Source organism: Tasmannia lanceolata, unplaced genomic scaffold, assembly GCF_043159265.1.
Source record: "Tasmannia lanceolata isolate RefF3 unplaced genomic scaffold, GAP_Taslan_0.1 ptg000005l, whole genome shotgun sequence".
NCBI lineage: Eukaryota > Viridiplantae > Streptophyta > Magnoliopsida > Canellales > Winteraceae > Tasmannia > Tasmannia lanceolata.
The window spans coordinates 16,892,969-16,917,320 of NW_027518682.1; the positions used below are offsets into that span (position 1 = coordinate 16,892,969).

At 40.7% G+C, this 24,352-nt stretch overlaps 2 protein-coding genes across 7 annotated transcripts; one reads left to right on the forward strand and one right to left on the reverse strand.

Annotated features, from left to right (window-relative positions):
* Window positions 1-269: 269 nt before the first annotated feature.
* LOC143877735 (non-specific lipid transfer protein GPI-anchored 9-like) lies at window positions 270-2,148 on the reverse strand. Of its 2 annotated transcripts, none has more exons than XM_077379944.1 (3): window positions 1,731-2,148; window positions 634-678; window positions 270-531 (listed from the first exon to the last, which is right to left on the reverse strand). In XM_077379944.1, exons 1-3 carry the CDS (start codon window positions 2,062-2,064, stop codon window positions 407-409), a joined length of 504 nt encoding a protein of 167 aa, XP_077236059.1. In that variant the 5' UTR covers window positions 2,065-2,148; the 3' UTR covers window positions 270-406. The 2 variants fall into 2 exon arrangements, with proteins under 2 accessions (XP_077236059.1, XP_077236058.1); XM_077379943.1 differs by having other exon boundaries at window positions 1,725-2,148.
* A 4,873-nt stretch (window positions 2,149-7,021) lies between these two features.
* On the forward strand, window positions 7,022-23,988 carry LOC143876729 (F-box protein At5g03100-like). 5 transcript variants are annotated; one of them, XM_077378423.1, is made up of 7 exons: window positions 7,022-7,186; window positions 7,339-7,377; window positions 7,539-7,589; window positions 21,910-22,101; window positions 22,259-23,188; window positions 23,268-23,417; window positions 23,849-23,988. In XM_077378423.1, the coding sequence occupies exons 1-6, from the start codon at window positions 7,166-7,168 to the stop codon at window positions 23,334-23,336; spliced, it is 1,302 nt and encodes a 433-aa protein (XP_077234538.1). In that variant the 5' UTR covers window positions 7,022-7,165; the 3' UTR covers window positions 23,337-23,417; window positions 23,849-23,988. The 5 variants fall into 5 exon arrangements, with proteins under 5 accessions (XP_077234538.1, XP_077234539.1, XP_077234540.1 ...); XM_077378424.1 differs by having other exon boundaries at window positions 21,934-22,101; XM_077378425.1 differs by lacking the exon at window positions 7,022-7,186 and adding an exon at window positions 18,794-18,962 and having other exon boundaries at window positions 7,193-7,377.
* Window positions 23,989-24,352: the final 364 nt, after the last annotated feature.

A 24,352-nucleotide genomic window follows, 5' to 3' on the forward strand; every position in this document is an offset into this window, starting at 1 on the left:
GCTACACGGATGACAAATGTAACCATCACATGATTGTGACTTGGCTGCCCAATTGGACTATCATTATGCTCTGCATCAGATAGTAAGCACATCCGTTGGAAAAGATTTACGTCTAAAGAAAAAAAAAAAAGGTTGAGTGGGAAAGAAAGATTCAGTGATAATATTAGGAATAGGAGAGAGAGAGTAGGATTGTTGTCTAACCACGCATATCTTGTGTGTTGTTTTTCAACCAAATTCTCTGCTTCAATTACTAAATTGGAATGTTAATATGATATCAAATAGTCTTTCTAATAAAAAACCTTCTGATCCAACTAATAACAAAAAACTGCTAATCAGCTATTCTTAAGCATGTCTTTTGACAATGATAATTCACTTTAAAACATGAAGGATTAAACAGAAAAAGAAGCTAAAATGGGGAGATAAAAATAGACATGCAGCCAATCAGCGTGAGAGCAACAATAGCAGATTTGCGCATGGAGAATCCATTCGCTAAGCTTTTGTCATTGCCCGAGGAAGAATTAGTAGAAGAACCTGGAAAAGGAGAAATAAAGTGACCTTAGAAAAAGTAAGAATAGTATCAAATTCATCTAAATGAAACATTTTGAAATAAAGAGATGGTTGAAGCAAACGCACTGGAAGGAGCAGGAGGCGTGGGGATGCTTGGAGGCGTGGCCGTGCCTGTAACAGAAGATCAGCCTCTCAAAGGGTCAATCCTTGTTTGTGTGCAAAAACACAATTTTCAAGGTAAATTTCTTCCTTACTTTGAAAAATGCTAGTTACATGTTATTTACTGGATGGAAAACGCACTTAGCAACCACTTGACCACTTGGTCCACTTCCTTTAAAACTTCTACCCAAGCCAATCTAGATATTGTAACCAGTCTAAAAATTATCAAAATCCATAGATTTTATATGGTGTAAGCCCATAATCCAGTACATATTGTTAATAACCATTGTACGCTACCGCATAGGATGATCCAAACCGTCCATTTGATAGGCCACAACAAAAATAGATTGTGCCCAAAAAACATTTACATAGGATGATCCTTTCCCTCTGATCTATAGAGGAACTGTATAGTATGTAACCTCTGTAGATCGGAGGGTTGGGATCACCCTATGGAAACAAGTTTTAGGGAACAACCTATTTACACTGTGGCCCATCAAATGGACGGTTCGGATCATCTTATGGTGTATGCCGTACATTACTTTTTGAAAAATTCTGGACTATACAGGCTCACACCATATAAAAGCTCTAAATACAAACCAATTTATTCACGGGATATTTAAGTACAAAACCTTAGATATTATAAAACATAGATTTTAATATTTTATATGGTGTAGGTGTAAGCCCTTATAGTCCCGTATTTTTCAAAAGGTACTGTATGGTTGACACCATTGGATGGTCCAAACCATCCATTTGATGGGCCATGATGTAAATAGGTTGTGGCCCAAAAAGCATTTCCGTAGGATGATCGCAACCCTCTGATCTATACAGGAACTGCGTATTATGGAAACCTCTATAGATCAAAGGGTTGTGATCATCCTATGGATATGATTTTTGGGCCACAACCTATTTACAACTGGCCCACCAAATGGACAGTTTGGATCATCCAATGGTGTCAGCTGTACAATACTTTTTTGAAAAATACGGGACTATAAGAGCTCACACCATGTAAAATCTCAAATATATAAAATGTCTATAAAACAAGGGAATAATCATTTTACCACCACCATTGTTCTTTCCACAGTCGCTGGCCGATGCATTGTCACCACATTTTTTTGGAAGCCCCATAGCTTGATCCTTTGTTATATTGAGGCTGTTCAAAACCGCTTCATTGCTTAATACATCACATAGACACTTCTTATCATCTTGTATCATCTCCTTCAAAGGAACACAACACGCAGGCGGTGGCATAGCCGAGGAATGAAGGTAAGGTTGACAAGGAAGGAGCTTCTTTACACAAGGCATTGACACAGTCCCACCTGACCCTCCATCTCCTTGACAAAACCCCACAAAAGCCCATGAACATAAGAGAATTCCCAAAAGCAAAAGCTTGGATTCCATGGTTCAAAAAACAGAGGAGGAGAAATATGGTTTTCTCGTTCTTCTTTTTTTTCCCTCCCTTCACTATCTTTAAGTTGTTTTCTAGGCGTAAGATGTGGCATTTATAATGGATTCTGTTACGAAGTATTTTAGCAAATTACACAACTTTTCTTCTTAAATTATTTGCCATCTGTAATTCCTTTTCTTTTTACAGCAAATCTTTTGCAAACTGATTTGATTTTGGCAAGGCATTTCCCAAAACTAGAATACTTATCTTTTTCTTTTAAAATCTTTTAAAATCTTTTTCTTTTATAAAAAATTTTGGGGAGTGATAAATCGACTCCCAAATATGATAAATCGACTCCCCATGTGTCTTTCTCTCTCCTCTGGGTCGATTTAGAGAGAGAAAGAGGAGAGAGATAGACACATGGGGAGTTGATTTATCATTTTTGGGGGTCGATTTATCACTGCCCAAAATTTTTTGACAAAAACAGCATCATCAATTTGCTGTTTAATAATAGGACTTCTATAGCATAGTTCTTTGTAGGTGAGTGTTATTGTCGTCTCAACAATAGAAGGTAGCCCCACTTTCTAAAATTTATTAGGGAGTATGACGAAAATACCCTCCAGCTTTGAGATTTTCTTTCCATCATCATCCATCGTTCAATCGGAATATGACGAAAGTATCCTCCAGCTTTGAGATTTCGGGAGACACAGGATCAAACAGGGCCCACTTTGTATTGATATCCAATTCTCGATCAGAATAGACCCACTTTTCATCGTAAGTTTCATTGGCAGTAGATATCTCCCTTGGTTAAATTATTACTCTTGCTTTCATTTCAATTTCCAAAGGCGAGATCCAAACTGGGTCAAAGAAACTTTAAGCTTGGATCCTTGGGAATATGAAATTTTACCAATTCACAACCTGTAAACTTCTAACAAGTGCCTACTTGCGTGTACTCTTTTTCTACTTCCCAAGTGTATGTGACTGAGTAACACGTATAGTGCCACGTGGCACATATGCAATTTCGCAGAAAGCTAATTTGCAGCCGCTTTTGCAGGAGAGAACGGCCACATGAATAAATGAATAAGACAAAATCTGCTAAAACGTGAGCTTGCCTGATTGTTCTCTCCTGCAAAAGCCAGCTGCCAAAATGACTTTCCATGATATAATGTGGAATTACCTAGCAAATCCCTAATAAAAAAAAAGAGGTTTAATAAACTCACTTATCAATTACTAGACAATACTAAGTCAATTTAGCCATATTACCAAAGTTCCTAGCATGGTATGAAAACACTGGCTGGATTTGGAATTGACTTTAACAGCTGCAACTCATTTCCTTTCGGTTTAACATCTTTATCAGTTAGCGGAATCATCTGTCTTTTCTGTTCTTCCAACAAATCCCTACCTCTACCTCCGCAAAATCTGATCACATGACTTGGATGATCGAACTTTTAGCTTCCACCTTAAGACAACCCATTTCTATGTAAGCTTGTATAGTAAAAATAATATGTGGACAAAAGATATGATGCTATAGGCCATTTTGAAGGGCTTTGAGGTGTATACGTCTTTTCTTTTTCTTATTTTGCTAAATAATCATTGGATTGAGAAGAAAGGCAGAAATGGCATTCCTAAACCTTTAAACTTCTTCTTGAGGCCTAGACATCCTTTCTCCACTTATACGATGTTCGTTTGTACTGGATTGATAGCATTGAGATTGCCAAATATATACGTATTCCAATGGGCAGCTTTCATTAGTGGATCGAAGAATAACAAAGGAGGCAAAAATAGTTGATAATTAAGTATTATGGCGAAAGGTGTTTAAGTTCAGGTTAAATGAAATATAAGGGGAGATTGAGAACGCAAGGGATGGCATCTTTCATGTAGACATGTGTTGGTTATGAAAAGCAACAAGGATGCCATGGATAGATCTATCGTGTAGAGACGTGTTGGTATGAGAACCAAAGTTATTGCCAAATTGCACCGTCATGCAAAAAGTGCCATTAAGAAGATTGAGCTTGTCACGGAGTCCAGAGAATTAATGATATTAGTAATTTGATCCTCAAACGAAACGAAATGGATTTGTAGTTGATTTTACTTATGTTGAAGTATAAATGATTAAATAACACAGAGAGGTTCGGAAATGGCCGGATTACCAGGAGGGAGGGCAGCCCCACCCTGAAACAAAGGTGTACGAGTGCTTTACGGCGATACTTGATGAAATAGGACTGAATCACGACGTTCCCCTTTCAAATCACTAAGAAAGAGATTCGACGGGTCGACCATAGAGTCAGAGCAAACAACCGACTAAACGCCTCCTCTGGCGCAAGTCTAACATCTTGGGCCTGTTTGTTTAAGATTATGACAACCGATTATGGAGTCCCCAACTGATTATTAGACACAAATTTAGTGCAATTTTCAGTCCAGTAATCGGTTGAGGGCTCCACAATCGGTTGCCATAATCCAAAACAAACAAGGCCTTAAGCTTTTGGAATAATTGGTTGATTAAATAAGACTAACTTTAACAGAATTTGGAGTAACTGGTTGCTTTTACAACTATTGCCTCATGGCAAGTCATGGGCTCAAAACCCAACAACTCCTTGATATTAAAAATTCATATGTGCCGCAAACCCAAAAGAGAGGTGACATGTGCCATGTGTACTGCCAACCCAAAAAGGAGGGGCCGCACATGAGGGACAGTGTTAAAATATAAATAACTGGATTGGTATTCATATTCCTATGCCAATGAGTATGATGTGTGATAATCAGGCAGCCATTTATGTTGCTAATAATTCAGTATTTCCATTAGAGAACAAAACCACCCCTCTGAACAATATTAACTCTAACTGCTTAAGATTTTGGAGTAATCAGTTCTTTCACAATGTATAAAATTAAAAATCAATCTCCATATTTTTAGTGTGAGCATGAAACAATGGATTGATTGGAAGATATGTAGCTCCAATATATTTTCTCACCAAATTGTTGACTGAGTCGAGGAAAGGAGACTCTGTTCAAGAAGCAAATATTGTAGCCAAATGAGTTATAGTGGCTTATTTCACGATGCATGATTTGTGCTAAAGTATACACAGTACCACTTGTTGAGTTTTATCTTGGTTGTTATTTGACTGTGTTGTGAGTCTTCAAGGTCTCTTAAGTAGGGTTGGAAGAGAGTCCAAAGGAGTTGGAATGACGAGAAGAATATATAGTGTAACATGAAAAGTAAATTGAAATCTCTCTCCCACGAAATTGAGATTACGTTAATGCATAGAGGGCTCACCATGGAAGTTAAGCGAGACTGAGTTGAATTGGTCACGTTGCCAAGTTGACTCAGGGAGTTGACTTGGCCAGCCGTCTGACTTAACTCTCTGAGTTGACTGACTTAACTCGGCTAATCCCGTGGTTCACAGGAATACTGATTCACAATAACTTGTGACTCACGGTTCAAAGCAAAATACAATATTTTGTGGGAAGTGATATATCCGCCCCTTTTGATCACCATGAACATCCCCTGTCAGTGTATCAATGACTAAAGAGGGGCGGTTGTACTTATGTCAGAAGAATTCAATGCCCCTGATTGCAACAAACACTTACAGAGGGTGTTCCTAGTGATCAAAAGGGATGGATATATCACTTCCCTATTTTGTCACTTACCAGGGAAATCAGACTTGTTTCTCTGTGGTAGTTCTTCAATGCATGGCTGCGATGAGAGGATGTGGTAAGCAAGGTTTAAAATTTCGGTTTCGGTCCTTGAAATTTCAAAATTTCGGTCGAAATCTGGTACACAACCCAAAAACAATATTTTATTCCATATTAAATTTTGGCCGAAATTTCGGTGAAATATTAAATTAATATTTAAAAAACAGATCTTTTGGGTCAAATTTCGGAAAAACCGAAATTTCAGCTGAAATAAATGACCGCTTCGGTTTTATTTGATTTCGGTGTCGGTCACCACCGAAATTTTCAGATTTCGGTCGAAATTTAAAACCATGGTGGTAAGTAGCCGATAGCCGGTGTTGGGGTCACCAGATGAAGATACATTGGGCAGAGGAACTAGCGATTATTTATCATTTGGGAGTGATATTCCCTTCCCCCCCTCTCTTTTTACTTGGGTCAGCCCCCTCTTGAGTACTCATATTGCATGTGTCATCCTATATCTATTATAATATAGCTAGATGGGGGTTTCACTGTTCGCGCCCACATGGACAGTCCTCCCATCCGGCTTTCTGTCCAGCGTGGCATGAAGAAATCCTTTTACACAAGTACTGTTTTACCCAAATACCTAGGACTGTCAATCGGGCCGAGCTTGGGCGGGCAGCCCATGTCTATACAACGGGCTTCGGGCCTGACTAAATTAGAAATTTGCTTGCCCAAACTCAGCCCAAACTCCACAACGGGCTTCGGGCTGAGTTCGGGCTTGCCCATCACCTCTAATTTTCTGTCCTAGAAAAGACTAAGCCAAGCATAGAAAAGCCAATTTCACAGAAAGCCATTAAACTTGTTGGCTTTGGCATGTGAGAAAAGCCACACTGATTGATTTTTTGCCAGATTTTGTCTCATTCATTTAATAAATCTGAGGTCGAACTATAGCCTATAGGATATGATGATCCAAACTGTTCATATGGAGTGGGCTGAAGAGGGGCAAAATTAAGAAAGAAAAAAAACCTATTTAATGTCAAACTATAGCTTATAAGATAATAATGTTTAAGTAACCTATTTAATTAATATCTACTGATTTTTAAGGGCATAAAAAATCTTGAAAAATTATATAGTAAATATATTATCGGGCCCGAGCCTATAATGGGCTGGATGACCCTTAATCAAGCTCAGCCCAAATTAGAGTTCGGGCTTCAACTTTTGACCAAGCTTGGTTTGGCTTGTTCTCATTTTAATTATGGACGGGTTTCGAAAGTGCCCATCCCGATTGACGGTTCTACAAATACCCATCCCGATTACCCAACCCCAGTATAAGGAAACTAAACAAAACGGAGCGCACTCCTTCTATATTAGAAAGAATTATACAAATCCACGTTTCCAAAGAGAACAAGCCAAACCCCCCTAGATTTGGGAAGTTTCCACACAGATTTGCGTGAACTGCTATAATGGAAAGAACTAGATTTGGGAATGCTGCTATCTCTCTCTCAAGTAATTCGTCAACTTTCTATTTATCTCTCCCAATAAATCCCCCTAAAAGCAGCTCAATACGTGTTTTTGCAATCTCCTCTTATTTCCCCTTCTCTTTCCCTTTTTAAAGAAAACCTAGGGTTTATGAATTTCTCCTCTTTCCGGTCGTGTAGGTACTGCAACACCGAAAGGTAGAGGGTGAAAACACGTCGGTGAGTGCTAAACTTGTCTCTCTTTTTAAAGAAAACATACGATTCTTGCCATTCTGCCGAAGCATGTAATTTTTAATAAATAACCCCTTGATTTTCTTGCCATTTTTTTATCTGACACTGTCGGTGTGTTTTAATTTTGACATTCTCGATTATCTAAATAGATAAAAGGAGTGGTTTCTCTTCAAAAGAGGCCGATATCGAAGTTTTCTCCGGTGAGTCCTTTACCCCGTGAGGGTTTCTTGGATTAAAATTTCTGCAAATGAGGCAAATTAATTTTTTCTTGATTAATATTGTGTGGTGGTCTCGTCTTCTGTTGATGCAAATTTTTTTCCTTTGGTATTTTTGTTTGGAATGCTTTGCTGGGAAGAAAGCTTATTAGATATCGCTTGGAAATGTCAATTTCTTGGTCTTATGTTGGCTTGCTATGCAGACCTGATGCTACTTACAAATCAGCTATTGCATGCTAACTTTCTTCTCTGTTTTTGCATTTTTAAGATATGTATTCTGTTGTTTATGATGGTGAATTTTGTACGTATAAATCAACAAAACGATTTCAAATAGGCAATGACTATCAATAGTTCTTATGAAGCTTGGAGTCTTAAGTTAATTTTTCTAATTGAAAATATAATTTTGATCTTTTTTAATGTGGTCGTTAGCGTTAAGGTAAATAATCTCTCTCCCTTTTTTGATTTTCTCTTTATTTTTAAGTTACTATAAGAAGTGGTTTCAATCCAGCAAGCCCAATGCCAGGCTGGATTTCTATCTTTTTCCCTGCTGGTAGAAAATACAAAGCAAAAAGAAACGTAGAGAATAACATACAAGGGTTTTGCAGATTGTTTCTTATTTTACCTGTCCATTTGGATGCCAACGATCTGTCAGCTAAGATTCTCTGATTTGGAAATCTTTTCCACCTTTAGCAATCTAATATAGGACATGGTAGATGGACGGTCTAGATCAATCAAGGTATGGCTCATGTGGGCTCCTTTTGCAGATTGTTTCTTATTTTACCTGTCCATTTGGATGCCAACGATCTGCCAGCTAAGTTTTTCCCTGAAAAGTAACTTTTCCCAGTTTTGCCAAACATTTTTTGCAAGACAAAATTATTTCAAGTAAAACTTATTGTGGGAAAAACCTAACAAATAGTAGAACATTTACTTTCTTGAAAACTTATCCTTATTTATCGGGCTAGGGTTTCTAATCTCATTTTCTCTATCACTCTCTCCTCACACTGCCACGCTCCTTCTCGCTCCCTATTGCTCCGGTTGTTTATTGTCCATCGATCGCCCTCAATCTTAGGTATGTTTTAATAAGTGAAGATTGCTTTTAGGGTTTTCCCTGCTTGAGATATTTTCCATTTGAATGTTTCATGAGTGTAATGGAGCTTATGGAAATACAAATGCCGAGGTACATTATTTTCAGTCAATTCATAATTGTAATCTGTTGGATTTGCATCCTATGAATGAAACCTTGTTCAATTGGGCTTAGACCTAACAAATATTAGTAGATCTGACAACTACAATTTTGCCTACTACTTGCTTGTTGAAAGTCCTGTGTTAGTTGAAAGCCATCATTGACGAATCAGTTTGGGAATAAAGTCATAGCCTGTAGGAATTGGGACCCTTCCCATAAAAGTTCAGAATCCTATTATATGACATGATTGTATGGGTGTTGTTAGTCTTCTATGGTGCAAATGGTCAAATTGATATGGGAAACTAATGAATCAGTTATAAATTTGGATTTCATGTGTATTTTTCCTCCACAAAATTAAGACCCAAATGAAGCATCAAATTATATAGCAGAGTCTGTTAGAGATTTTGCAAAATGATGTTGAGACAATAAAAGAATTTTCTTAAGTTTTATTTAAATTATAAAAACAATTTTAAGATAGGGCCGGTCGACCGGGGTATCCCGGGCGACCGCAGATTGGTTACTAGAAATTGAAACAAATTCTAGTACGGTGTAGGCGGACGACCGCGTGAGGGCAGGTGACCGTGGATAGATTACTGGAATTTTAATTAATTTCTAGGGAGGTGTTGGAGGTCGACCGCGGTTTTTGGATCATGAAAAAAATAAAAATAAATAAACAGCAGCATGTCGGTGGGCGACCGCGGTAGCCCGGTCGACCGCGACTGTTCGGAAAACTATCCGTTGGGAGAATTTGGACATGGCTTTTCACTTCCATTTTTCAACCTTCTTTCATGTCTTTTCTTTCCCAACAGTCATGGATGTTTTCAAACTCAAGAGACACCTTGTGAATGATCCAAACCACTTAAATCACAAAGGGATGTGATCAAATGGTGATCATTCAAACCAATCCAAGAGATTTCTTAAAGGGATGTTTCCCTTAATGAATAGACATCTAATGCTCAATAAAAAGCTGTCTTTTTCAAACACTGAAATTCAGTTATTATTGGACTTTTCTTTCTCTCTAGCAATCTCCTACTCTCTGTTATTTTGTTCTTTAAATAGTGCACAAAAGATTGTTTTTCTGCAGAAACAGTGTTGTGTTTTTTCTCAAAGGCTTGAAGTTCTTGAAAAGCATTTTGGGTTTGATTCCACGTGTGCAAAGTGTCATCAAACATTTGCAAGAAAAATTTATGATGGGAAGATGTTACAATAAAAGGAAGAAGACGATGACCCCTTCCTTTGAACAATGGCTAAGGAAGGGGGCAGAACAACCAAGGACATGATACCCTTGATATCAAAACTTAAAACAAGCTAAACAAGAGAGAATACGCGTGAACTCTAGAGCCAGCCCCCATTTTAGCCCCTAGTAATCAAAGACTTCTTTCATCTTCCAGCTAAATTCCCTTGCTCTCATGCTCTTCCTCAACTTCTCAACCTTTGGGGGTTTAGAAGTCCTTTGATGGAGGATTTCTTTTTTCTTCTGTCGAGGGTGATCTTCTTCACCATCTTCCTGTTTCTTCTCTTCTTCATTCTCTGTTTCGTCAGAAATCTGATTTTCTATGAGGTCCTCAACATCTGTATCTAGGATTGCAAAGGCATTTGATGTGTTTGTCTCATTTGTATTTTTCATCTTGGCTTTTGGGGATCTTGAGGGAGATTTCACCATGGAATTTGGGGTTGACATCGGGGGGGGATGGAGAATCGATGAGTGAGATGGTGTGGATCGGTGGAGTAGGGAGGATCAGAGGGGTGGTGAGAGTCGAAGGTGTGGTGATGGTGGGGAGAATCAGAGGGATGGTGTTGGTAGTGGTTGGCGGTTTTGAGACGACCCTCCATTCCCTTCTTGGGGCTTCCTCCTTGTGTTTTCCTTCTGTCTTTTTTGGACAAGCTTTGTCTGAGTGGATGTATTGCAGGTATGGCAAGAATGTGGTTTCCAGTCATATTCTACCTCTTGGATGGTGTTGCCTTTTGACATTTTGATGGTGATTGAGTCAAGGAGGATTGTCCCAGCTTCGACCTCGACACATATCCTTGCGTAGCTCAGTCGCGAAGCATCTACAGTTTGGCTATCTAGGTATAGGGGCTTCCCGACTCCACTTGCAATTCTACTGAGGGCTTTCGTCATCCAGAATTTGAGGTGTAACCCTGAGAGTCTTAACCACACGGGGATTGTGGAGAGATCCAGTTTTTCAAATGGCATGTTTGAGGTCCATTTTCTAAGAATTAGGGGTCTACCTCCATAGTGATGCTCAGTTGATTCAAGGACTTGGAAGTAGTCTTCATTGTTGGAGAATTTGAAAAGGAAAAAACCATTTCTTAGGGCGTATAGCTGAAGTTCCCCTTTAAGTCTCCATTTTCTTGCAAGGTGTTCCTTAAGAGCCAAGAAGTATGGCCTCCGTCCTAGGAAATATCCGATTAAACAGTTCGTCCACTTTGATTCAACTGCCTCGGTTGCGTTGTCTGGGACCTCGATAGTTGTTTCGCCATCAGGTTCTTTCTCTGGTTTGAAAAATTTTAAAGGAGGAGGAGCTTTGGCGGAGCAGTTGGAGAAGAGGGTGTTCCAGGTTTGAATGGGGCCAGGGGTGGTTTTTTGGCTTTGATTGAGATCTTGCTCAGATTGAAAATTCAAAATTTTGGGCGGCGCGGGATTTGGGATGGGTATGTTTACGAGGTGTTTTGGACTAGCGCGGCTTTTGTGGTTGACTTTGCTTCAGTTAGAGGGGTAGAACTGGAATTTCTTGTGGCTTTTGATGGGTTAGCAGAAGTAGGTTTAGCTGTAAGGTCAGGGTATGTCAGTGCAGGCCATGTGGGGTCTATGACTGCAGCCGTTGAGGTACCTGTGATAGGGGTTAGGCTAGCATGTCTGGGTTCTATCGTTGATGGTAGGTTAGGACTGGCAAGTAGGTTACCGGATATGGAGATTGCCTGAGTGGCCAAGAGATTGCCGGAATCCGGCGAGATAACATAATCAGAGACCAAAGGAGCTGGAGGAGGCGCGAATTCTCGGATTGTTTCAGGGTCATATGCCAGAGATGAGGATAGTTTCTTGTTCGCCTGCTTTTTAGATGATGGTTTTTCATCAGATTTTTGAGTGTTTCTCCTATTTGCTTTTGACTCCATTTTCCTCTCTTCTTTTTCCTTTTGTGCCAATTGTTCTGTGAGGAAGATCGAGGTAGCACTTTGGGATTTGGTTGAGATATTTCTCTGGTGGTGTTCTAGGGGAGTATGTGAGTTGGACGAATTTACCAGAGATGGAAGACGCTTGTGCTGATTCTCCGGAGGCCAATATGCCTCTTCCATTTCTATCACCTCTCGAAGCGCTTTGTTCTGGTTTGTGGGGGAGGTGAGTAAGGGATTTACTTTTCTAGGATCTGAGATGGCAGGGTGGATCCTTTCTCCTTGAATCTCGCTTTGGATAGTTTCTATGTGGTCAGAGAAACTTCTTTCGGGATCAGACTGCATTGGCCAATATCTGCCATCTTTATCTTTGTGATCTTCTTGATTTTTCTCCTGGGTCCGGTGGTAGGGGCTCCATGATGGTCCCTCTTCGATTTGACAGAGGCGAGTGAGTAGGGCCGAGGCTATCCACAATGGGGGAAGAATCTCCGGGAAGAGTGCCAGAGAAAATGTTCCTTGGCGCAGTTTGTGTTTTTCAACTCTTTCCCTTACGCAATGTTAGTTGCACTCCATTTCTTTCTCGATGTGGCCAGGTGGACACCACGCTATCATCTCCCACTTGGCCACATTTCCCATGCACCCTTTATTATTTTACTTTCATTTCCTGACACTATTTTTTCCCTGAAAAAACCAACTTCATGTTTTTTTCTCTTTTTTCTTTCATGAATAATTAACTTAAACCGGAAAATCAAGAGCAAGTCTTGACTATTGAGCAAAATTCCGTTACGAAACACCATTTTCTATGTTCTGGTGTCTTTGTGAAGAATTCTCTATCCCCAAGTTTATCTTTCACAGCCCGAGTTGGTTGTTTGACTTGTAATCCATACTCAACTCAAAAATCTCTGAAATGGGCCTTTTTATTAACCTCCTCCTGTAGCTAACACCTATATGCAACGTTAGTTGCACTCCCCTTAATCCTCGATGTGGCCAGGTGGACACCACACTATCATCTCCCACTTGACCACATTCGTCGAGTATAGACCTTTTGTGTTTCATTTAATTCTCTACAATATAATTCAATCACACAAAAGTTTCTGTATTTAGTATTTATCCTATCTTGATTATTATTCAACATGTATGTTTTTTTTATAAAGCTTTCCTGATATAATATCATTCTGGTAATCATTTGATTAAGCTTCCGGACTTGAGTGCGGAGATCATCATCTTCTTGGGTGCGGCTGCCCACGCTGAATGGCCATGCGGACGGGCCGCAATTAGGAGCGGGGGCTGGTTTGGTGGGTCGAATGGGAATAGAAGCAGGCATCTGCTGGATGGGCTGGTCGTTGTTGGAGCTGGAGGTTGCACTGGAGGGGCTTTGGTGAGCCACGACCGCATGGTGGTCCTTACCTCATGCCTGCGGATCTTCCCCAACTGGTCGCTGTGCCTCCCGTTTGGTTATCCTTTCCGGGAGTCGGGTGGCAACCTTCATTTGTCATTCGAGATGGTCCATTCTCCGAGTTAATGGACCATCATCATGGTGCCGGCTACTGGTTAGTTGATCCTGAAGCATGGAGGGGGTTCGTAATGGCGTGTCAAGTGCCCCTTCTGGTTGCCACAATGCTTAGTTCCTTAATTTGTTTTTATGAGGACAACGTTTGCCCCACTATGCGCATCGAACAACAGATGGAGCTAAGCACTATAAAAGGTATGGTCGGGGTAATGGGTTTTGCATACATGGGGTCTCTCCCATTTTGAGTGTGGGTTTCCCTTATTATATTCGGAGGTTCCATGACACAGGGGTGAAGGGTGGCATGAGGCCACGATGATTGCTTGCCTTGGTGCTTATATCAGTGTTGCCGGTCTGCCCAGGCATTGCAGCGGTGGTTCTGACCGTCGATGAAACGCTGCATGGTGGTATCATGATTAGTAATAACGCTGCTCCATCCCAGGAGTTCCATGGTCATATCTGGTTGGCAGGCAAGTTGGCACGTGATTTCTAGAGATGCCATGTTCCAGGATTTTATTTTCTAAGTTATTTAGAATTAGGAAGTTAGTCCCTTTTGGAATTCTTATTTTAGTAGGTTTCTCTCTTTTAGGTTGTTATTTGCCTATTTATTGGCCTTTTTACAGCTTTATTGTTAACTTGGAATGATTAATGGAATAAAGATTGATTCTCCCCTCTACTGTTTTCTTCTTCTTCTTCTCTTCTCATATTCTTCTCTTCTTCCCTAATTTCGTCTCTTCTTATTCTTCTTCTTCTTCCCCTATTCTTCTTCTATTGTTCTCCTTCAATTCTCTTCTTCTTCTATCCCCTTTTTGTCTATTTCTCTCCCCTTTCTTCTATTTCCCTTCATGGTGCTGCATCATTCGGTCTTTTTTGCCTAGGGACTACCATGGTCTTTTGTGCATAGGGAAGTGCGAGAGTTACCCGAGGCATCCCCGGGACTCATGGAATCGTGGTTGTGATCTGAGTGGAATCGACATTACTTGCTGGGGTCTCGCCGAGTCCTGTTAGTTCTCATCCTTCTCGGCCATTGGAAGAATGGATCGTCAGTGATCTCCATGAGGACATGTGCCATGGGAGCATTCAGGGGCTGTACCTTTCGAACCTTCGAGGGGGGTTCGGTGGAGACCTCTGATCTGATCTTCGCATCAGTGCTGCTTGTTCGGCCTGGCCCTGATTCTGAGATCTCTCTCCCTTTGCTTGTCATCGAATAGGCCTGTCTCTGGGCCTTTCTTGGCCGCCATGATTTCTTTGGCGCTTATGCATTTTTTGCGTGAATCATTAGGTTGCGGAAGGTCTTGGCGGGCTTCTTGGCGAGGGAGAGCATCATATGATGTCTGTGATGCCTTGTTCCTCATGGCTGTCAGGGCGATCGACGTGTCGAGGTCCTGCACTTCCGCTGCCTCAGCACTGAAGCGGACTGCCTACTTTCTCAGCATCTCGCCCCTTTGCTGCTTCACAGTCATCGGGACATCAGCCATCTTGGGGCGGGGAGGGCTGTTGGCAGAGTGAGACGTGAACTAACGCTCGAGCTGTCTGAACATGCCCGACATAGTTGGGTTGAAGTTTGGAATGCCATGTTCATGAGACCTTCCTCAAGGTGGATGGGAAGGCCCATGACAACGTTGCGTCTGGCACATTATGAAAGGTCATGTTGGCTTCGAAAGATTGAAGATGCTCGATTGCGTCGGTGGTGCCGCCGTAGGGGACTAGCGGTGGCAGCTGGAAGCCCTCAGGGATCTGTTCTTCTAGGATCTTCTGGGTGAAAGGGTTCTCTTCGTCTTTCTCTGCTCGTCTGCATGGCTCCTTCCCCTTGTCGCCTTGACAATCATTTCCTGTGTTTCTAGGCGAAGGTTGGGCTAGGCCGGATCTCGTCTTCCCAGGTGGGCCTGTTTAGCAGGTTGTTGAGAGTTAGGTCTGTCGAGACCAGCTCCCCGGGGCGGAATCGCCCAATGGGGGACACAAGGCTAGATTCAGATGCTGAGGGACTCTTGGGTTGGCAAATATTCCCTTGGGTTCCTTCCGCCTGGCGTGGGGGGGGGGGGGGGGGGGGGCAGCATCCGCCATCGACCGAATAAGCTGTTTGGATTCTTGTTGAGTTGGTGGTGCTATTGTTGGCGAGGCCCAGGGTTCTGTTTGGGGAGTGATCCAAGCCCCCGTTCCTCAAATCTTTGAAGTAAGTTGGCCAGGTTTGTCATATGGCTGGTGAAGTTGCTATGTTTGTCTACTGAAAGCTAGCAGTTGGCTGCTGGGGAAGGGAGTGTATCTCCATCAGTTGCGAGTGGTTGGTGAACTAAGCCTAGGCATATGTCTCGTCGCTGGGACCCTGGGCGATCATCTAGAACCACGCTCATGTTTCGAACGACGGTTGTACTTCAGGTGCTTCTCCTCGTAGCCAAGGTGCTTAGGTCTTTGTTCTTTTGCTTAGCTCCTATTCGGGTGAGAACTCAATCGGGCGCCAATCTGTTGCGGCTCAAATCCGACTGAGTGTAGGAATGGGTCCCTCCTTATCTAGCTCTGGCTGGTGGCTTGAAGTCATGAACAAGGGTTAGGAATGCCTAGAGTTGGAACTTTGGGGAAACCTTTCGACACTCAAGTCAGTTCGAGGCAACAGATGAAGCTAAGCACATAAATGGTATGCTCCGGGTAATAGGTTTTGTGTACCTGGGGTCTCTCCCGTTCAGAGTGTGGGTTTCCCTTCTTACAGGTAGAGGTTTTGTGACTTAGAGGGTGAAGGTGCCATGAGGCCCCAATGATTGTTGGCATTGGTGCCTATATCGGTGCCTTTGTGCCGCCTAGTCTTTGCAGTGGTGGTTCTGACCGTCGACAAGACGTTGCATGGTGGTGTCATGGTTAGTACCTGCGCTGCTCCATCCTAGGAGTTCCATGGTGGCATCTGGTTGGCGGGCGAGACTGCGCGTCATTGCTGGAGATGTCATGTTGGCCAGAAGCTTCATCATTAACCAATGTACGATGGGTCCTGCTACGTATCGGTGTTTGCACTCCCCCAACACGCGATGTTAGTTGCACTCCCCCTTAATTCTCAATGAGGCCAGGTGGACACCACCATATCCTCTTCCACTTGGCCCATTGGCTGAGTGTAGGCGTTTTGTGTTTCATTTATTTCTCTACAATATAATTCAATATCACACAAAAGTTTCTGTATTTAGTATTTATCCCAAATATTATTTTCCTTGACTCGGATAATTTTAAGTCTCATCAACCTCACATGCTTAATGAAAGTTTCTGCACATTTCTGTCAGAGGATCAACAATCATGTCACTGGTATATATATATATATATAAGAATAGAGTTCCTGAGGTAGCTTATATGAGGTGGCGCTCACAAAACATAAGATGCCCACTTTGTTTGGATGATCCAAACCATTCATTTGCAAGGCCCCATCATAGATAGGGTGTGTACCAAAAATCAGCTCTATTGGATCATCCTTACCCCTCCAAAAGTGGAGGAAAAAATGGGCAGATTTGTGGACAAAAAGTGTCTATCCATTTTGCCCTCCACTTTTGGATGGGTTAGGATGATCCAATGGAGCTGATTTTTTGTACACACCCTATCTGTGATAGGGCCTTTCAAATGAATGCTTTGGATCATCCTAACAATGTCGGCCCCTTATGTTTTGTGAGCGCCACCTCATATAAGCTATATGTGGTTAACCTCAGGGAACCCTTCTCTCTCTCTCTCTCTCTATATATATATATATATATATATATATATATATATATATATATATATATATATATATATATATATATTTGAAATGATAACTTAACCTATATAACTTACCTATATTTCTTCTTCCATTTCCACCATATCCCTGATATAATAATATATTCAATACGTATGTCTATTTTTTTTTGAGCTATTCGCAAAACTGTATATCACCCATATTGCTTCATGATTTTCACAATACATTTTGACTGCCCATCAAGCATTCCAAGATCCAAGTTGTCTAAAAATTGTCTTATCCGGACTATAGTTAGCAAAATGTGATTTGACAAAAAACGGGATGGGAAAAAAATGAGTTTAATGCAGTATTGGTTAAAAAATGTAGTAGAAAATTGTCAAATACACAAAAATATGAAAAAATGTATTTAATACATTTGAAGTTTTGTCATTTACAAAATATTGCAGGGGTAAAGTTGGAAGTTGGCCAAAAATCATGTTTATAGGTTTAAAATGCCTTTTAAACATTTTGTTGTAAAAGTTTTAACAAAATATGTTATTTTAATAAAATAGCAATTGAAATAGGATCGGGATTTCCATTTCAGGTGCTTAATTTCTGTAATATATTTCATCGTTCATTTCATTTTTTTTCGATGAATATGATTGGAATCACTTTTTTTTTTCTACTCACTAAGCCCAGCTGAATATGCCAAATTAGACCTAGCATACAAGCTCCCATACATCAATATTAGGGCTGCAACTCGAGCCGGGTTTTACCCGACCCGCATCGACCAGACCTGAAAATAGCCTGGGTTGGGTTCAGTTTCATGGGTTTCGAGTCGAGCCGAGTTGAGCATCCAAAAGCCCGCATGAATCTCGGGTCGAGCCGAGTTTGAAGGGACCCGACCCGACCCGAGTTACATAAGTTATAGTGTGTACTTTTTTTTTCTATTGTTAGTTAAAAGTTAAAAGTGAAAACCCACGCACCCACTGTTATAGTATGTGAGTGTAATTTCTGCTTCTATGAGTTGAGTTGATTCAAGTGTTTGATTCAGCATTGTTTGATTGTAATTACAACATTGTTTGATTACAGCATTGTTTGATTCAAGTGTAATGTGAGTGTAATTACATCATTGTTTGATTCAAGTGTACTGTGAGTGTAATTTATGCTTCTATGAGTTGAGTTGCCTTGCCAAACAAGAGTTTTCCTTAAAAAATTGCGTCAACGTGAAAAACCCGACCCGACCCGACCCGAGATTTATCATGGGTAGGGCCGGGTTTGGGAATCGTGGGTTTTCCGAAAAAAACCCGACCCGAGATATTTCTCGGGTAGGGTTGGGTTCTCCAAAACCCGACCCGCCCGACCCGAGTTGCAGCCCTAATCAATATGTTAATGAACAAGGAATAGGACCGGGATTACAATTCTGCATTCCAAAACATTTAGGCCATGTTTGGATGTTGGGATTTTTTCTTTTTTTTCGAGTCTAGTTTGTTTCTTAAAAAATCTTTCATTAAAATATGATAAATCCATAGTTCGGTTAACGAGTTTAACATGGATTTTAGAATTCTCGCATCAAATTTTTCCCAAAAAAATAGGGAAAGAAGAGAGCCACCTCATGCCAGTTATTTTGTTTTCCAAGAAAATATAATTCTGATTTTTCGGGGTAGGTTAGGTTTGACGATTTGTTCTTTGTTGTTGCGTAGCAAGTGGTGTCTGTGGAGTGGGGTTGTAGGGGAAATGTTGTTTCTTCAACCTTCAGTCTGATTTCTTTGGTGCGGTGAAGCATCAGTAAAGAATATAATCTGATTGTTTGACAAGGAAGCAAGAGATCTCAGGGACTGCTCTTCCCCCAAAAAGCTAGTCGTGAAGAAGGTGAATAATCTCCACTAATGCTCACCGCAAAAAAACACACACACACACAAAAAAACTATGGGCATGCTCCTCTCCCAATTCTCCTGCTCTTCTCGGATCTCTATGCCTTGGTATTGTGGGATTGGAAATGGGATTTTCCTCTAAAAATGTTGAGGGCAGAGAGATGGTGGAGATTTTTCAACAAAAGACTGAGATGCCATGGACAGGATGAGAGATTCGCCGTTCCAAGAAAGAAAGTAGCCGGCATCTGGGTAGGCCTCTGGTCGTTGTTGAGAGAGGAAGTAGCCGGCGATGGTGGCATTTATATTCAACTAATGAAAATCTGCAAAGACCAAAATCCCATTATTTGCTTTTATTAAAAAAAAAAACCATTCTTTATTTGCAGACCAAAATTCCTTCCTTTGCTTGCCCACCGCCCTAAGAAAGGTTTTTTAATGGAGAAGAGGAGTTGCTTGGTGCTCTGAAGGAAGAAAGAGAGATTCCGAGCAAATAAGGGGTTAAGCAAAAACCTTCTCAGCCAGTGAGGAAGGGGCAAAACCTTAGCCTCCGTCTAGAATGTACTAAGGAGGATTCAAATCGTGGTTAGCGCAGATGCCGAGACAATCGTTTCCTGGCAATCGTCTGAAAACATATTCGCCGCCTCAAAGCGGACCGGATGCTATGCTCTGATACCAATGATCTGTCTGGATGATAAATACGGAAGCTAGGCCGCCCTCAACCGTTACGAGTTGATGCTATATTTTAGATGCCTGAGATGTCATCTCTCTTTGCTTTTATGCTTGTTGTTGAGTTGGAATCCATACCCAACTCAAGCACCTCCAAAATCGACCCTTTTGTTGTGCCGCTTCCGCAAGCAACTCCTATATGAGATGTTTGTTGCAATCCCCCTTAATATTTGGTTAGGCTGTATGGCCACCACCCTGACAATATGTTGTTTATCATGCTCTTAATGAGGATGATTTTATTTGTGAGGCCATTTAAGTCTAGCTATTGCTTTGCATAATGGGAGGGTCATGCTTTGAAACTTCATTTTTATTGAGTTAAAGTAGCACTTTAAATGTTGCTGGTTCTGCTCTCTCTCTCTCTCTTGTATATGTTTGTAGGGAATTGCTAGCGTCCATCGCAAAAGGCATTTCGTGGCTGGCCTGATGTCAGAGCAGCCGCAAAATGCCTTTTGTGATGGACCCTAGCAAATCCCTTATATGTATATATAATATGGAGGAAATGGTTTGTGAGCAGCTGCTCAGATAAGCTTTTCTGAGCAGAGCTCACAAACATTGGGCGGCCACATTATTTGGATGATCCAAAGCATTCATTTGATAGGCCCTCATATAGATAGGGTGTGCCCAAAAAATCAGCTCCATGGGATCATCCTAAACCTTCAAACTGTGGAGGCGAAATATGGACAAATTTGTGAAGGTTTATACACGTCCATTTTTAACTCCGCAAATCATAGGGTTGGGATGATCCCATGGAGCTGATTTTTTGGGCACACCCTACCTATATGAGGGCCCTATCAAATGAATGCTTTGGATCATCCAAATAATGTGCCCCCCCCAATGGTTTTAAATTTTGACCGAAATCCGAAATTTTGGATTTCGGTAGAGACCAACACCGAAATCGATAAAAAACAACACGGTATTTTTTTTGGCTAAAATTTCGGAATTTCGGTCGAAATTTCGGTTTTCCCGAAATTTGACCCAAAAAATCTGTTTTTTTTTAATATTTATTTATTATTTCACCGAAATTTCGACCGAAATTACCGAAACTTCGGCCGAAATTTAATATTGAATAAAATATTGGTTTCGGGTTTTGTACCAGATTTAGACCGAAATTTCGAAATTTCAGGGTCCAAAACCGGTACTGAAATTTTAAACCTTGCCCACTACAAACACACACACACACACACACACCCTGCAACGAAGAAACCCAAAACGGTTTCTACACACAAGTGTAGATAAGTTATCTACACACTAGCTTAAAATACAGTGGAGGGCATATTGTTTGGGTGATCCAAACCATTCATTTGATTGGCCCTCAAATAGATAAGGTGTCCACAAAAAATCAGCTCCATAGGATCATCCCAATCCTACGATTTGTGGAGGTAAAATGGACGTGTATAAACCTTCACAAATCTGTCAATTTTTTGCACCCAAGGTTCGAAGGGTTAGGATGATCCTATGAAGCTGACTTTATGGGCACACCCTATCTATATGAGGGCCTATCAAATGACCTTTGGATCACCCAAACAATGTGGGCCCCCTCTGTATTTTAAGCTAGTGTGTAGATAATTTATCTACACTAGTGTGTAGAAACCGTTCTCTCTCTCTCAGATAGCTTATCTGAGCAAGCTCATATAAATAGGGTAGGTAGCTATGTTGTTTGGGTTATGTTACATGTTGATTCTATAGGACCTAATATAGATAGGGTGTGCCTAAGAAATCATCTCCTTAGGATCGTGGTAAGCGTTGATTTGTGGAGGTTTAAAATGGACGTCCAGAGAGTGGGTCCATTTTGTGCTTCTACAGATTGAATGGTTAGGATGATTGTATGGAGATGGTTTGTGAGGAACACCTTATCTATGTCAGGTTCTATCGAATGAATGGGTTGGATGAGTCAAACAACATGGGAGATGCTGTATTTTTTTATTTCATGCCTCCTTGAGGCTCTTGTACCTTTCTTTTCTTTCTTGTTTTCTCCTGGGTGACCTCCTTGGTCTTTCCTTTCTAATATATGTTTTCCTGTTTGCCTCAAAAAACATGGGAGATGCTGTATTTATAGTGGCTTGCTCAGATAAGCTATCTGAGCTATAGCTCAGAAACTGCGCCCCCATCTTCTATTTTGCTTGATGTTATAATACATGCACTTATGCTTAGGCTTGCTGTCACACTGAGTTTTTTTTATTAATACCGCATACTAGAAGACTGTGATTCTGACTTTCTTTCAGTGCTGTATTGCTTGCTTGTTGCAGCTTTTGGTATTGAATTCCAATCAATATAAGATGGGCAAACGAAAGGGATCAATCTCCAAAAATGCAATTATTGAGGTTAACGGCGAAACAAGGGAATCTCCCTCCCAAATTGCACTTGGAGTAAAGCACCATAGATGGAGAGCTGTCCCCAAAATTCGAAATGTTGAGGTAAACAAGTATTAGATGTAGTGTCTGTAGAAATAATTAATTTTCAATGTTGGGTTTCTACAGATATGTTGGTTCTTTTGCATTTTGTGGTATAAAAAGAAACAAAGGTTTGTATCTTTTCTAATGCCATTTGTGATATTTGTGTGCAATTTAATAGATTGACAAGTTTGTGGAGGATCGGCTTAGTGAACTGCCAGATGAAATTCTTTCTTCCATTATATCGGCAATGCCGGTGAGAGAAGCAGCAAGGTCTAGAATCTTGTCGAGGAGATGGAGGCACCTCAGGCCATCCTTCATTCCCAATCTTCACTTCGACGCTAATAGCATGCACGTGCACAACTATGGGAATGAAAGAGCGGAGATGGAAAAAAGGATGTGTAGATTTGTAAGATCAGTTAATCAGTTCTTGCAATTTCATGCTGGTCATACCATAAAAACATTCGGAGTTTCCTTTTATTTGGACAAGACTAATTCCAATGATCTCGACCAATGGATCAAATATGCAATTACGGCTGGGGCTGAAAAGCTTCAACTTGACTTGACCTATACTAGTGGCCTAGACCCGGATGATAAATGCTATACCTTTCCTTTTGGGTTTCTTCGTTGCAGGAAAGAATCATCCTTAAAACATTTGGAGTTGGTATTTTGCATATTAAGATGCCATGATTTTGAAGGGTTTAGTTCTCTTACAACCCTTACTCTGAAATATGTCAAGGTAGGTGATGGAGATATAGTCAACCTCTTATCTAAATGTCCACGCCTTGAACGGCTGAGTATAGAATGTTGCGAGCATCTGGTGAATTTAAAGATTGTCGGTCCGTCTCTTCAACTGAAATATCTGAAGGTAGAATTACTTAATTACTGCAAGTTGTTGAAGATCGAGATTGATGCGGAGAATCTTCGTACTTTTGAATACTGGGGACAAGAGATTGCCTTCTCTATTAGGAGGGTCCCGCAGCTGGTAAATGTGTTGGTTAGTTTTAGAGGAGTGGCAACAGTATCAGATGGCATGACCTCTCCCTTCTCCAGACTTCCACCCTATCTATTACGTCAAATAGAATTTTTGGCCTTGACCTCATATATGAAGGTAAAAGTAATGTTGCTATGTGGTGTTATTTGTAGTTAAAGAATTTATATATCTTGTAATTCTACTTTTATTGTTTCAGGTGTTTAATCCGGAGGTTGTACCGCAAACTATATCTAGACTCACTAATCTGAAGCATTTACTGTTGTAAGTGTATCATAAAAATGAAGATTTGCTTCGGTTGACTTCCATCCTAAAAGGTTGCCCTCTCTTGCAGAAATTCCATGTGCATGTAAGTTCCAATTGAAACAAGTGTAATTTATCATAGTAGGGTTTGAATATTGCAAATGTGCCTTGTTTTTTCAAAATTGTAGTTGATATGAGCCATCTTAGCTAACTAACATTTTTAAAAGCACGGCATACTAGTATTGTTATCAATCTTGGTGACCATTAGTCCATGTATGGTGTACTCGAGTGAAGGCTTTGTAATTTGTATGCATGCTATTGTTGGGGCTTTGATGGGATAATTTTGTCTTTATAACTTGTGAAGGACATAGAATCTGTTACTATGAAAAATATTTTATAGTATCATTAGCTATGCGATAGTGGGGTATTGTGCTTAGTTGTGTGAGGCTTTCGGTTAATAGTCTTACAGATGATGGTCCATAGAAGAATTAAAGTGACTCTCTCTCTCTCATTCTCTCTCTCTCTCTCTTATTGCAGATGATTAATTCGACCACCAGAGTATATAAAGCACCAGACAAAATACTGAGGCCTCCAAAGTGCCCTCATAATCACCTCAAAGAAGTTGAGCTAACTCATTTTTACGGTATAAGGGCTGAAGTTGAGCTTGCTGTGTATATTATAAAAAATGCCAGGGCACTTGAATCAATGACTATTGATCCACGTGAAAAAGATTATCTTGGAGATGGCAGATGGGAGATTATGGAATGGCCTCCTAGCGAGATATGGTTTACAAAAATACGGGCAAGAGTTGCTGAACTTCTTAATCAGGAAGTCCCTCCGAGTGTGAAGCTAGTAATCCTATGATCATGCTTACTTTCAGCTACAAGCTCCACGAGAGGTGCCTTTGTATTTATGGGAGTTATTTTTTTCTCTGTCTTTTAACATTAAATGAGAGGATGAATATATTATTTGAATTTATTATAGTTATGCTGTTACTTTGGTCTTGACTACTCTCCTATGGTCAATTGAAAAGCTTGTTGA

Bases quoted from the DNA above. Each gene is read 5' to 3' on its own strand.
- LOC143876729 (XM_077378423.1), top strand. From the start codon at position 7,166: ATGCTGCTATCTCTCTCTCAA. The intron at 22,102-22,258 runs GTAAACAAGTAT...GCAATTTAATAG, and splicing joins CCAAAATTCGAAATGTTGAG to ATTGACAAGTTTGTGGAGGA. The intron at 23,189-23,267 runs GTAAAAGTAATG...TTATTGTTTCAG, and splicing joins CCTTGACCTCATATATGAAG to GTGTTTAATCCGGAGGTTGT.
- LOC143877735 (XM_077379943.1), bottom strand. From the start codon at position 2,064: ATGGAATCCAAGCTTTTGCTTTTGGGAATTCTCTTATGTTCATGGGCT. The intron at 679-1,724 runs GTAAAATGATTA...CTTCTGTTACAG, and splicing joins TGGAAAGAACAATGGTGGTG to GCACGGCCACGCCTCCAAGC. The intron at 532-633 runs GTGCGTTTGCTT...CTCCTTTTCCAG, and splicing joins CACGCCTCCTGCTCCTTCCA to GTTCTTCTACTAATTCTTCC.